The sequence below is a fragment of the Erinaceus europaeus genome, chromosome 1 (assembly GCF_950295315.1).
Source record: "Erinaceus europaeus chromosome 1, mEriEur2.1, whole genome shotgun sequence".
NCBI lineage: Eukaryota > Metazoa > Chordata > Mammalia > Eulipotyphla > Erinaceidae > Erinaceus > Erinaceus europaeus.
This window is the reverse complement of record NC_080162.1, coordinates 10,366,187-10,379,662: the sequence shown is the minus strand read 5'-3', so window position 1 is coordinate 10,379,662 and position 13,476 is coordinate 10,366,187. Positions and strand designations below refer to the sequence as shown.

At 41.7% G+C, this 13,476-nt stretch overlaps 1 protein-coding gene across 6 annotated transcripts in view; it reads right to left on the bottom strand.

Moving 5' to 3' along the window:
* The window catches only part of BICC1 (BicC family RNA binding protein 1), a 326,137-nt gene that overhangs the window by 60,794 nt on the left and 251,867 nt on the right, over positions 1–13,476 (bottom strand). For all 6 annotated transcript variants that reach the window (XM_060189826.1, XM_060189940.1, XM_060189875.1 and 3 more), the window contains one exon: positions 3,048–3,127. In XM_060189826.1, coding sequence (XP_060045809.1) covers positions 3,048–3,127 — 80 coding nt within the window. The remainder of the gene's footprint in view (positions 1–3,047; positions 3,128–13,476) is intronic.

Below are 13,476 nucleotides of genomic sequence, written 5' to 3'. Positions count from 1 at the left end.
GAGAGAAATGGAGAGAGGAGGGGAGACAGAGAAGGAGAGAGAAAGACAGACACCTGCAGACCTGCTTTACCATCTGTGAAGTGACTCCCCTGCAGGTAGGGAGCTGGGGGCTCGAACCCAGATCCTTACACCGCTCCTCGCGCCACGTGTGCTTAACCCGCTGCGCTACCGCCCGACTCCCCACATTTACTATTTTTACTGGTGAGAAGAAAGAGATCACCAGAAAGTATATCTCTTAACAGTGAAAGGGATTAAGTAAACCAACAAAAAGTTTTTGGTTATACCAAAGCGACCTGGGACTCTAAGGCAAAATGAGTAGCAACAGTGTGCTAAGACTGGAATACATTAGGGAAAATCTAGAGTTTATCAAATTATAAAGCCTTCTATAAAACGTTTTATCATTTATAAGGTCAGCATTGAAATACGTTAGTACACAGAAATAAGAATCATCCAAAATGCACGATGCTGAAATAATAAAAAGCTTTAGATTTACAACTAAATTCCAAAATTTTAAACTTAATTCCACGAAATGATTTTTTGAATCTTAGTTCTGCATGAGGCTTGTCCTTTGAAGTCTAGGGAAAAAAAAAAAGCTTCACCTCAAAGAAAAATTAAAAATATTTATTACAAGATGAATCACGCTTGACAAGTTGATTCATTCATTATAAAAGAAGACAGAATCGGAGCACCACTCCAGAATAGGTGTGATGCTGTGGATTCAGCCAGGGCTGTGTGTATGTTACCCACTGGGGGCCACCTTTGTGCCGAAGAAGATAAGCAATTCTTCACGATCAAGAGGAGGCTGGATGATGACTGGCCGAGAGCACACGCGTTACCATGAATGAGGACTGAGGTTGAGCTCCTGGCCACCAGGAGGGAGCGCCCCCAAGAGGGCAAGAGGTGAGGCATTTCCTGCTCTTTCTCTCTTTCTACCTTTATCTTTCTCTGTCCATCCCCCTCTATGTAAAAGAGGGGGAGAGGCAGCCAGGAGTGGTGGAGCAATGGAGCACCAAATGCCAGCCATAACGCTGGTCGCAAAAAAAAAAACCCAAAAGCCCAGAGGGTTAAGCGCACACGCCAAAGCACAAGGACCAGCGTGAGGATCCCGGTTCGAGCCCCCGGCTCCCCGCCTGCAGGGGGGGGTCGCTTCACAGGCGGTGAAGCAGGTCTGCAGGTGTCTGTCTTTCTCTCCTCCTCTCTGTCTTCCCCTCCTCCCTCGATTTCTCTCTGTCCTATGCAACAACAGCTATAACCACAACAAGGGCAACAACAAGGGCAACAAAATGGGAAAAACAGCCTCCAGGAGCAGTGGATCTGTAGTGCAGGAACCGTGCAGTGATAACCCTGGAGGCAAAAAAAAAAAAAAAATCCACTAAAAGCAAAAAAGAAAAGAAAGTGGAGATGATAATTTCTTCTTCTTTTTTAATTATAATTTTCATGAAATAAAAAGTGGCAAGACATAGTACAGAACTAGATAACCTGTATTTGAATGCCATCTCATGTATGAGCTACTTAACTCTGGAAAATTCACGTAATATTTCTATGCTCGATTAGTTTTGAGGATTAAACAAATCAATCTTTGTAAAGTGCTTACTACAGTACCTGCCACAGTCTAAGGGATTCAGAAGTGCTTATTAGAGAAAATAAACTCCCACAAATGAGTATACACTTTTATATGTTTAGATTTTCTTATTGTTTACTACTCGGCTATTAAAAATGGTGAATTCACCTTCTTCATCTCATCTTGGATGGAGCTCAAAGGAATCATGTTAAGTGAGATCAGCCAGAAAGAGAAGGATGAATATGGGATGATCTCACTCATGGACAGACGGTGAGAAATAAGAACAGAAAGGGATTAAGTGCACCTGGCGTGAAGCACAAGTATCGCCACAAGGATCCCAGTTCGAGCCCCCGGCTCCCCACCTGCAGGAGAGTCGCTTCACAGGTGGTGAAGCAGGTCTAAGGTGTCTTTCTCTCCCCCTCTGTCTTCCCTTCCTCTCTCCATTTCTCTCTGTCCTATATAACAATGACGACATCAATAACAACTACAACAACAATAAAAAACAAGGGCAACAAAAGGGAAAATTAAACAAAAGAACAGAGAGGGAAACATATGGTGGGGGTAGAACATAAAGATTATGCAAAGTCTCTCTCATGCCTGATGTTCTAAAGTCCCAAGTTCAATCCCCCACATCTCCATAAACCAGAGCTGAGCATTGCTCTGGTAAGAAAGAAAGAAAGAAAGAAAGAAAGAAAGAAAGAAAGAAAGAAAGAAAGAAAGAAAGGTGGGGAAGATAGAAAGAAAGGAAGGGAGGAAGGAAGGAAGGAAGGAAGGAAGGGAGGAAGGGAGGGAGGGAGACACAAAGCAGAACTTGGACTGGGTGCACAAGAGGATAAAGGTCTCTGGGGGTGGGGAGGCTTTCAGGTCCTGGTGCTTGATGGTGGAGGAGGACCAAGGCTGGGAGTGAGTGAGACTGTTTTTGCAGAAAGCTGAGTAATTTCACACATGGACCAACTGTATTTACTGTCTGCCATTAATTCCTCCAATGATTAAAATAAAATAAACAATTTTTTCTTCTTGTCTATCCAAATATTGGAGAGAGAACGCAAGGGCACCAGAGAAAGAGCAGCCTTGCATGTTACCTTACACACGCAAGTTACTGAAGATAGCCTAGATTTCTGCTGTCACCACAAAGGCAAATATGCTAGCTAACTCCCGCAATGTTTATTATTTGTCCTGCACTCATCACAGCAAATGTCTGATTTCTGAAAATGAAACAGACATATGTACATATACATATACGTGAATATTTCATCTGTATAAACGTTTATAATGTAGCAGTGTTCAATTATCCACCATTAAAGAATCTATTCGAATTTTAAATAGAACTTTACACCCACTGTAGAACCGCGTGGGCTTGTTTTAAAACCCACCATTACTTTTCCCCATTTTTCCCCTTCTCCAAATGGTTCTTTCATAACTGTGTTTGCAGTAGCCCTTGCAGAGATAAGGTTCTGACATCTCAGTATCCTTTATATTCACTTACTTTTGTGTCTAAGACAGACATGATCATCTCCTTGGCTTCCTTAACGTCTTCTTTCTTTCCAGAAACCTTAATATGGGGATCTGTAAGAAATCAGAAACAAAGAGTGTGTGTGAAATTCAAACACATATAAAACTGACTCTACACCATAAGAGAATCATTAAAAAGTCAATACTTTGGCACGAAGCACAAGGACCGGAGTAAGGATCCCGGTTCGAGCACCCAGCTCCCCACCTTCAGGGGAGTCGCTTCACAGGCTGCGAAGCAGGTCTGCAGGTGTCTGTCTTTCTCTCCCCCTCTCTGTCTTCTCCTCCTCTCTCTATTTCTCTCTGTCCTATCTAACAACGACAACATCAATAACAACAATAATAACTACTACAACAATAGAAAACAAGGGCAACAAAAGGGAAAATAAATATTTTTTAAAAAAATTTAGAAAAAAGTCAATACTTAGAGCCAGACAGTGGTGCACATGGTTGAGCACACACATTACTATTCAGAAGAACCTGGGTTCAAGCCCCTGGTCCCCACCTACAAGGGGGAAACTCCATATGTGGTGAAGCAGAACTTCAAGTTCTCATTCTCTCTCTCTCTCTCCTCCTCTCTGCTCACTATTACTCTTTGTACTAGCAAGTAAAAAGAAAAGGAGAGAAAAGAAAAGGAAAGGAAAAACCAGCCACTGGCAGCAGTCGATTCACGGCCAGGCATTGAGCCCCAGCAAGAACCCTGATGGTAATTAAAAAAAAAAAAGCAATGTTTAATTTACCCTAGGTGTGTTATCATAAGTACAGTAAAAATATGGGGAAAGCCTAAAGCATGCATGTATCTGTGAACTTTTCCTTTTGACAACTCAATAAATATTGGGGCCAAGTGACAGCACAATGGGCTAACTGTACAGACCTGCCCAAGGATCCCGATTCTGCAGGTGCCTATCTTTCTCTCCCCTTCTCTCTCTCCCCTTCTCTCTCTCCCCTTCTCTCTCAATTCCTTTCTGTCCTATCCAATAAAATGAGGGGGGGAAAGGCTTCCCGGGGCAGTGGATTCCTAGTGCCAACGCTGAGCCCCATCGATAACCCTGGAGACAAAAAAAGAAAAAGAAAAAAAAAACCCTCAATAAATATTTAACTTAGTCCTTTTTGAGGATCTGTTTTACAGGCCCAAATAAGTTACTGTATTCGGTCTACATCATCTAGAACCCCTGAGTAGTTGTTGTCTTTGTTTCCCGTGTATAAAGAAAATTATTTTTCATTGATGTAGGATGAATCAAATACTGATCTTTTTTTTTTTAACCATCCTCCGGTTTAATCCCATCTCTGACACTTATCCTGTCAAAGGACACTGTGAAGACTAACAACCTTTACAAAATGCTTAAGTGTTGGGCAAAGGCGAAGAATCTGGGCAAAATGGATGCCCGAACACCAACAGGTTTTGGAAAGCTTCCAGGCGATGCATTTCTTGTATTGCTCGCTAGCTTTTCAGGAAGCTCAGCAAGACTTTAGCAAATGTTTAAGACATGTAAAAACAAAGCGCATTTTCTTGGATGACTCTTACTGTTTCCATTACAACCCTTCTAAATAATATTTGCATAAGGAGCTGTGTAGAGTTGAAATTCCGGTCTGAACTATTTTCAACTTGAGTTTAAATTAGTGTAGGGTGACTCTTTAGTGTCAATCCTGATGGGTCACGTTCACCACTGGTGGGGGGTGGAGGGGTGGATGGGTGGTGGGGATTAGAACCCAGTGCTTCTCAGACCAGCTCAGGAGACTCACTTGAGCACTAAGTATGTGCTAAATCACAGGTGCCTGGGCACCGCAGTCTTGCAGGGGGTGCTTTGTTGGTTTCCAAAGTGACTCTTTAATCAAATAAGGGATACAAAAAGTTACACCGCATTAACATTTAACTTTAGTATCTTAGGGGCAGGCTAAGCATATTTAATAAAAATGCCTCTACATGAAAAAAAATAAGTATTTTCCCCCACAAAATAAATATTAATATTGAGTGTATGATATTTTGAAAACCTATTACTTTACAGGTGGGGTGACCAGATTACTGTTTTCATGCCTCTATAGAGGCACAGGAATCTACAGATACAACTTAAGAAAGAATTTTGTGTCCTATTGTCACCATACTAGGAGAATTATAATACAAAGTAAAACACAAAGCAAAAGCCTCAATAGACAATGTGAACGATTTTAAAGTGAAAGAGCATCACCTAGTGGCCGGAAATATATTGATGGAGACAAGGCACCAGCATGGAATATTCCATTCCAGGCCCTGAGTTAACACTTTTCTGGAAAATGAGTTCTTATGTTATCTCATCATACAAGTACATGTTAAAAGAAACATTACAAAAGTATAACTTGGATTGCTATCAGTCTTTTACTATGCAGTTCCTCCTTTGTCCTGCTTAAAAGAAATGTACACCCCCACAGCTATGAACACCTAATTTTTGATAAGGGGGCCCAAAGTATTAAATGGAGGCAGGAGGCTCTCTTCAATAAATGGTGCTGGGAAAACTGGGTTGAAACATGCAGAAAAATGAAACTGACCCAACTTATCTCACTAGAAACAAAACTCAACTCCAAATGGATCAAGGACGTGGATGTTAGACCAGAAACTATCAAACACTTGGAGGAAAACATTGGTGGAACACTTTCCCACCTAAACTTCAAGGATATCTTTGATGATACAAACCAAACTGCAAGGAAGACTAAAACAAAAACAAATCAATGGGACTACATCAAATTGAAAAGCTTCTGCACAGCCAAAGAAACTATCACACAAACAAGGAGATCCCTCACAGAATGGGAGAAGATCTTCACATGCCATACATCAGACAAGAGACTAATCACCAAAATATACATAGAGCTCAGCAAACTTAACAACAAAAAAGCAATTGACCCCATCCAAAAATGGGCAAAGGATATGAACAAAACATTCACCTCAGAGGAGATCCAAAAGGCTAACAAACATATGAAAAACTGCTCTAGGTCACTGATTGTCAGAGAAATGCAAATAAAGACAACAATGAGATATCACCTCACTCCTGTAAGAATGGCATACATCAAAAAGGACAGCAGCAACAAATGCTGGAGAGGTTGTGGGGACAGAGGAACACTTCTACACTGCTGGTGGGAATGTAAATTGGTCCAGCCTCTGTGGAGAGCAGTCTGGAGAAATCTCACAAGGCTAGATATGGACCTTCCATATGACCCAGTAATTCCTCTCCTGGGGATATACCCCAGGGACTCTATAACACACAACCAAATAGATAGGTGTGTACTCCTATGTTCATAGCAGCACAATTCATAATAGCGAAAACCTGGAAGCAACCCAGGTACCCAACAACAGATGAGTGGCTGAGAAAGCTGTGGTATATATACACAATGGAATACTATGCAGCTATTAAGAACAATGAACCCACCTTCTCTGACCCATCTTAGATGGAGTTAGAAGGAATTATGTTAAGTGAGCTAAGTCAGAAAGATATAGTCCAAGTCCCCGGAGATAGAGCATAGGTTCACCCGTGCCAATAAACTACGGGAAAAATATATACCTGAAAGCAGAAGTACACAAGAGCATGCAGGGAATACCCCTTAACACTTCATCTGCATTATTCCAGTTCTTAGGTCCATGATTGTTCAACAATTTGTTTGGCTTTGTATATTAACTCTCTTTTCAGCCACCAGGTTCCAGATGCCAGCAAGATGCTGACCAGACTTCCCTGGACAGACGACCCCATCAATGTGTCCTGGAGCTCCACTTCCTCAGAGCCCCACCCTACTATGGATAGAGAGAGGCAGACTGGGAGTATGGACCGACCAGTCAACGCCCATGTTCAGTGGGGAAGCAATTACAGAAGCCAGACCTTCCACCCTCTGCAACCCACAATGACCCTGGATCCATGCTCCCAGAGGGATAGAGAATGGGAAGGCTATCAGGGGAGGGGATGGGATATGGAGATCGGGTTATGGGAATTGTACAGAATTGTACCCCTCTTATTCTATGGTTCTGTTAATGTCTCCTTTCTTAAATAAAAAAAGGGGGCAACAAAAGGGAAAATAAATAAATAAATAAATAAATAAAAAGAAAGTTCATTTAAAAAAAAAAAAGAAAGATAAAGATGAGTATGGGATGATCCCACCCATAAACAGAAGTTGAGAAAGAAGAACAGAAAGGGAAACTAAAAGCAGGATTTGACTGACTATGAAATAGGGCACCAAAGTAAAAACCCTAAGTTGAGGGTGAGGGTGAGGGTGAGGGTGGATGTTCTGCTTTCTGGGGCAGCGAGGGTGGGGGGTGGGATGGGACACAGTCTTTTGGCGGTGGAAATGGTGTTTATGTACACTCCTATTAATTTTTAGTCATATAAACCACTATTTAATTAATATGAGAGGGGAAAATTGATTGTATGTCTCAAACTTTTAAAGCACAGACTGAGTCTTTTTAATACATAGGGTGAATCTTTGATACGTTGACTCTCTTAAAAGCCTAGAACAGGGAGAATAGAAGCAACTGGTGGCACAGCTATATACAAATAATGTCTAAGGACATAAATTATGATGATGTTGGGAATGATACAGCAAATCCTAACAAAGGGATTTTTCAAAGTTAACCCAATTGCCAAATAATGTGATTATAACAATAACTATCTATTGTCTTCTTAACCCTAAGACAGTAGGAATCTCCCATTTCCTCTATAGAGCCTATATTTCCCCCAGTCCTGGAACCTCTAGGGCGGGGCTCATTTTCCTGCATGCTTCTCTCAATTCATACCAAATACTACTGCATCCGCCAATCCCAACCTAATCGACGCAAAGAATGCCACCTCAGCATGCTTCATTTCAGACAGTGTCCAGAGGCGTCAGGTATGGAATGTCAACCTTTCAGCCTCATTACTTGAGTGAGACCTTTCCTTTCATAAGATTACCTAGTTCCATTCCAGGAGGTTCACTTCCTAACAAAGTCCCAAAACCTAGATATAGACCAGGTCCCGTGAGATAGAGCATATGTTCACATGTATCCATATATTAGGGCAAAATATATACTTGAAAGCAAAAGTACACAATAGTCTGTAGTGAGTCAGTATAAAGTTCCTAATGAAAGAGCATCTAATTAGACTTAGATACCCTCCTCAGCTACTTCCTATTACATTTCTCTCACTCACTCAAAAGCTATCCTTATCAAAGCAAGGACTGCAAAAGCTGAATAAGGGCAAGAGACTGGCATACTTTAATGATGACTCTTTAGTCACTATCAGGCCACCCCATCAGCTGGGGCCCTAGTCGGGGAGTCCTGAGATTCCCAAACAGACATGATGGGTCTAGGCCTCAAATAGATCCCTCTCTCCATTGTTACCGGTCATCTCTATCAGGAACAACAAAACAGACCCCTTTATGGGACCTTGCCCTCAACTTGGGTCAACAATGGTAGAGAATGTTCCATCCCCCTAAGGGAGGATGGACAACAGACTCTATGCTACACCTGAGGAAGATGGGCCGATACTGGGGCAGCTTGGAATGTTCCTGCTCATGACCACAGAATGTGAGCTCGGATCTACAGGGATGCAGAGGTCACACAGGCTCCTAAACTGAATATGGGCCTCAGACCAAATCAAATCTATGAGGTTTACAGTCAACAATATTTATACCCCTTTCCCATATTCAGGAGCTACTCTCTTCCCTGATGCAGCTTTCTGGTCCTTTTCCAACCATGATATCATCACCCCAGACAATAACTTGGATCCACCTGCATATTAGATTTCTGGCTGGGGGGGGGGGGTAAGATTAGTATAGCCACAGGCCCTTTGAAATATAATTAAAATATATCTACTAGCTATCTACAAAATGGAGGACCCCCCAACACTTCATCTGCACTATTCCAGCCTTTAGGTCCATGATTGTTCAACAATTTGTTTGGCTTTGTATGTTAACTCTCTTTTCAACCACCAGGTTCCAGATGCCAGCATGATGCCGACCAGACTTCATTGGACAGACAACCCCACCAATGTGTCCTGGAGCTCAGCTTCCCCAGAGCCCCACCCCACTAGGGAAAGAGAGAGGCAGGCTGGGAGTATGGATCGACCTGCCAATGCCCATGTTCAATGGGGAAGCAATTACAGAAGCCAGACCTTCCACCTTCTGCATCCCACAATGATCCTGGGAATGATAAAGAATAGGAAAACTATCAGGGGAGGGAATGGGATACGGAGGTCTGGTGGTGGGAATTGTGTGAAGTTGTACCCCTCTTATCCTATGGTTTCGTCAATGTTTCCTTTTTATAAATAAAAAATAAAAAAACATAAAAAATAAAATAAAATAAAATAAATTATTTAAGTGAGATATTTATGTGAACACAAGCATAGTTTAGCTACAGGTTTAAAAGCCTGTCTCAGGGGGCAGAGCTGTGGTGCACTGGGTTAGAAGCACAAAGTAGGAAGCCCAAGGGCTGGCACAAGAATCCCAGTTGGAGCCTCCCTCCCCCCTCCCCACCTGCAGGGAGCTCACTTCACAAGTGCTAAAGAGTGACTGCAACTGTCCTTCCCCCCTTCACCCCCCCCCCAGCTTCTCCTCCTCTTTTAATTTCTCTCTGTCCTGTCCAACAAAAGGACAAAAGAAAATAAGGAGAACAACAAAGGAATAAAAGATGGCCGCCTGGGGCAGTGTAGGCACCCAGCCCCAGGGATCACCTTGGAACCACAAAAGAAAAATAGGTCTCTTAGCACTCTGGTTTTTACTCTCTGGTTGTCCATCTTAGTGAAATGTTTAGTGCATTTTCTTCTTTACTCAAGCTTAGAACTCCTTCCCTTCTTGTTTCTGTTCCACAACAAAAATCTCTGAAAATACTCTGTGGGTATTAGGCTACAGAAAAAAGCAACACAGTATTGATGCACAGTGAATTCAGGTTAACCCGTGTTCCACCAACAATATTCTTGTACTTTCCTGTGTCCATAGTGGAGAGCAGCTGTATGAAAGCTTTAACCCCAAAGTCAAAGTAATGCTTTCATTCTCAACTTCTCTTGGAGACAGAAGATAGAAGAAAATCCCTTGTTTGACTAATTCCACCCTCCTACACACACACACACACACACACACACACACACACACACACACACACACACCACCCCCAAGAAACATTGTATTAGAACTTGGTTTTTAACTATGGGAGACAGTTGTAATGTGGTGCATATTATCTATGAAATTGGTCCTACAGCCATAAGAGATCACTGGATAGAAATCACTTTCTCCTAGATTGGATTCTGTTCCACTTTTAGTTCAAGTTCTTCCTAAAATGCCTTGGCATTGAAAAATCTCTCTAACCGAGAACACTGAGTGACTGTCGACAATGTCAGAGGTGGTCATTGCTAGCAGGCAGAGAAATCTCTAGCTGGACCTGAAATCTTTTGCCTTTTTCTGGATAAACCCACAATGGATAAGTAGTTCTAAAGTACAAATGACCAAACTGTCTATATAAGGGAGAGTAAAGATTTTTGCCAAATAGTGTTCACCAAGTCTCGGGGGAAAAAAAGCCCCAGATAACACAATGTCACTGGCTGGCTTGGATCAAACTGGGAAATACTAAGAAAAGCCAGCAGGTTTGACTTTGAGTCTGTATTTGGCTAGAAATCCCCTTCGTGGTTTAAGAGGAACACATGAATTCCAAAGCTATGAATAAACCATTTATTTATTTATTCCCAGTCCCAATGTAGTTGTAAACAAGTTCCATCTTCTTAAGGAAGAAAAAAAAAAATCACTGAATTCCTTGAGTATAGTTTCTTCAAACTATGAGAGAATTTGGTCAGATTATTGTTATGACTTCTTACAAAACAAGATTTTTCTGGTATAAAATAGAATTAAAGAGTGCTTACATAAATCTAGGCTGATACAGGATTTTGTTTTCTGAAGACAGCACAATCGAAAATGTCTCCAACAACTGTAAGCAACCAGCAGTAAGCACATGTGTCTGTTTCTAAGTGCAGGAGGCTCAGTGGTACCTTCACAAAGGCCTTCAAAAATCTCAGTTTAGGCTTTCATTCTGCATTCTCTGCTCTAGGAATGAGCGGTTGTAAATCAACATAGACATTAAAATCCTGCATTTCCTGGGTGTGCTTAGGGGCATAGAACAATTTCCCTGACAATCCCAAATGATGACAGACTCAAATTCAACCTCTATGAGAGCAGGGTTCAGTGTTAGAGGCCATCCAAGACTTCTGCTATTCTGATAACTTTTCCTTTAGGTTGGAAAGTCCCTTTAGCGACCTGCAAAAGTGATTTCAACTCACAGTGGAATGGCCACAATCTTTGTTAATTTACTTTTTAAAATTTTATATATTTGATAGGACAGAGAGAAGTTGAAAGGGAGGGGAAGGAGGGTAGGGAGAGGAAGAGAGAGAGAGACAGAGAGACACCTGCAGCCCTGCTTCACACTCATGAAGATTATATATGCAGGTGCGGACCAGGGGATTGAACCTCAATCCTTACACATGGTAACTCGTGCACTTACCCAGGTGTGCCACCGCCCAGCCCCACAATCTTTGTTTTTTTTTCCCCAACAAAACACTGTTTCCATTGGATGGATTGAGAAATACTTTCCTTTCTAAACAAAAAAGAAAAAAAATCTTTGTGTAGGTGAGATAACATAGTAGTGTCACATTTTTTAAATGAATACATGTACTTTTAAGAGAAAAAAACACACCTGAAATGATTCATTACTTGACTGTAAACAATCTTAAAAGAATGAAACAGGATGGCAGCAAGTGAGTGGCTTCAAGCATACTTTGTTTATTATTTTTTTTGTTTTCTTTTACCAGAGCACTGATCCACTCTGGTCTATAGTGGTGCAGGGGGATTGAACCTGAGACAGAAAGATATCTGCTGCAAAGCTTTCCCCCTGCAGGTGGGGACTGGGGGCTCAAACCTGGGTCCTTGCACACTGTATATATAGCACATGCACTCAACCAGATGCACCAACACCTGGCCCCTTAAAGTCTGCTTCTTGAAGGCATTCACTTTGTCAACATGATGCAAGAAAATAAGGGAAAAAAAAACCACGCATATTTATCTAATTTTAACATAAAAAATAAACCCTTACAGGTTTACTAGATAGAAGAAAAAGGCGTGGAAAAATACAAACGCAAATGTATTTTTAATTTAAAAAAATCTAGTGTTTATGAGAAAAAATGCTTCCCTTAGTATCAATAATCAGTTCACATCACACAATGCCCTGCACTAATCTCTCAATATTTCATTTGAGAATGAAATTTTCAGAATGAAATTTCAGAATGAAATTTCGCGGAACAAAAGAGCTTTCTATGACACGTGAGTGACATGCACAAAGGAAAAGTGGCAAATTCCATAAGACACTTTCCATTCAGGTGTTTTGCAACAAAGGAGATAAACCATCCTCACCACTATGTTAATCAATGGTGCAGATGGGTTTTATACAATGAAAGGAAAGGATGGGGGAATATATTCACCTACTAAAAGGTATTCTTTTTAAAATTTTTTTTAAATATTTATTTATTTATTCCCTTTTGTTGCCCTTGTTGTTTTATTGTTGTAGTTATTATCGTTGTCTTCATTGTTGGATAGGACAGGAAGAAATGGAGAAAGGAGAGGAAGACAGAGAGGGGGAGAGAAAGACAGACACCTGCAGACCTGCTTCACTGCTTGTGAAGCGACTCCCCTGCACAGGGGTAGCTGGAGGCTTGAACCGAGATCCTTACCAGTCCTTGTGCTTTGTGCCATGGGTGCTTAACCCACTGCACTACCGCCTGACTCACTTAAAAAATTTTTTTTTAATATTTATTTATTTTCCCTTTGGTTGCCCTTGTTGTTTTTTATTGCTGTTGTAGTTATTATTATTGTTACTGATGTCATCATTGTTGGATAGGACAAGAGAAATGGAGAGAGGAGGGGAAGACCGAGAGAGGGGGAGAGAAAGACAGACACCTGCAGACCTGCTTCACCTTCTGTGAAGCGACTCCCCTGCAGGTGGGAAGCCGGGGGCTATCTGGAATGGGGATCCTTACGCTGGTCCTTGTGCTTTGCGCTACCTGTGCTTGACCCGCTGCGCTACCGCCTGATTCCTGCCAAGAGGTAATTCTATCAACACTTCTTTAAGAGAATCCAAAAGAATTGTCACTTTGACAAAATTCAGAGCTAACTAGAAAATAAATTAAAGTCTTTGCTGATGGAATATTAGTATTTCCAACACAGTCAGCAATAAAGCATCTTAAACTACAGAAACAGTGTGTGGGGTGGCGGCTCACATGGTTGAGAGCACACACCGCAATGCACAAGGACCTGGGTTCGAACCCCAGTCTCTACGTGCAGGGAGGAAGCTTCACAAGCAGTGAAGCAGTGCTGGTGTCTCTTTCTCTCTTCTCCTCCATTCCCTCCTTCCCTCTCAACTTCTCTCTGTTCTAGCAAAT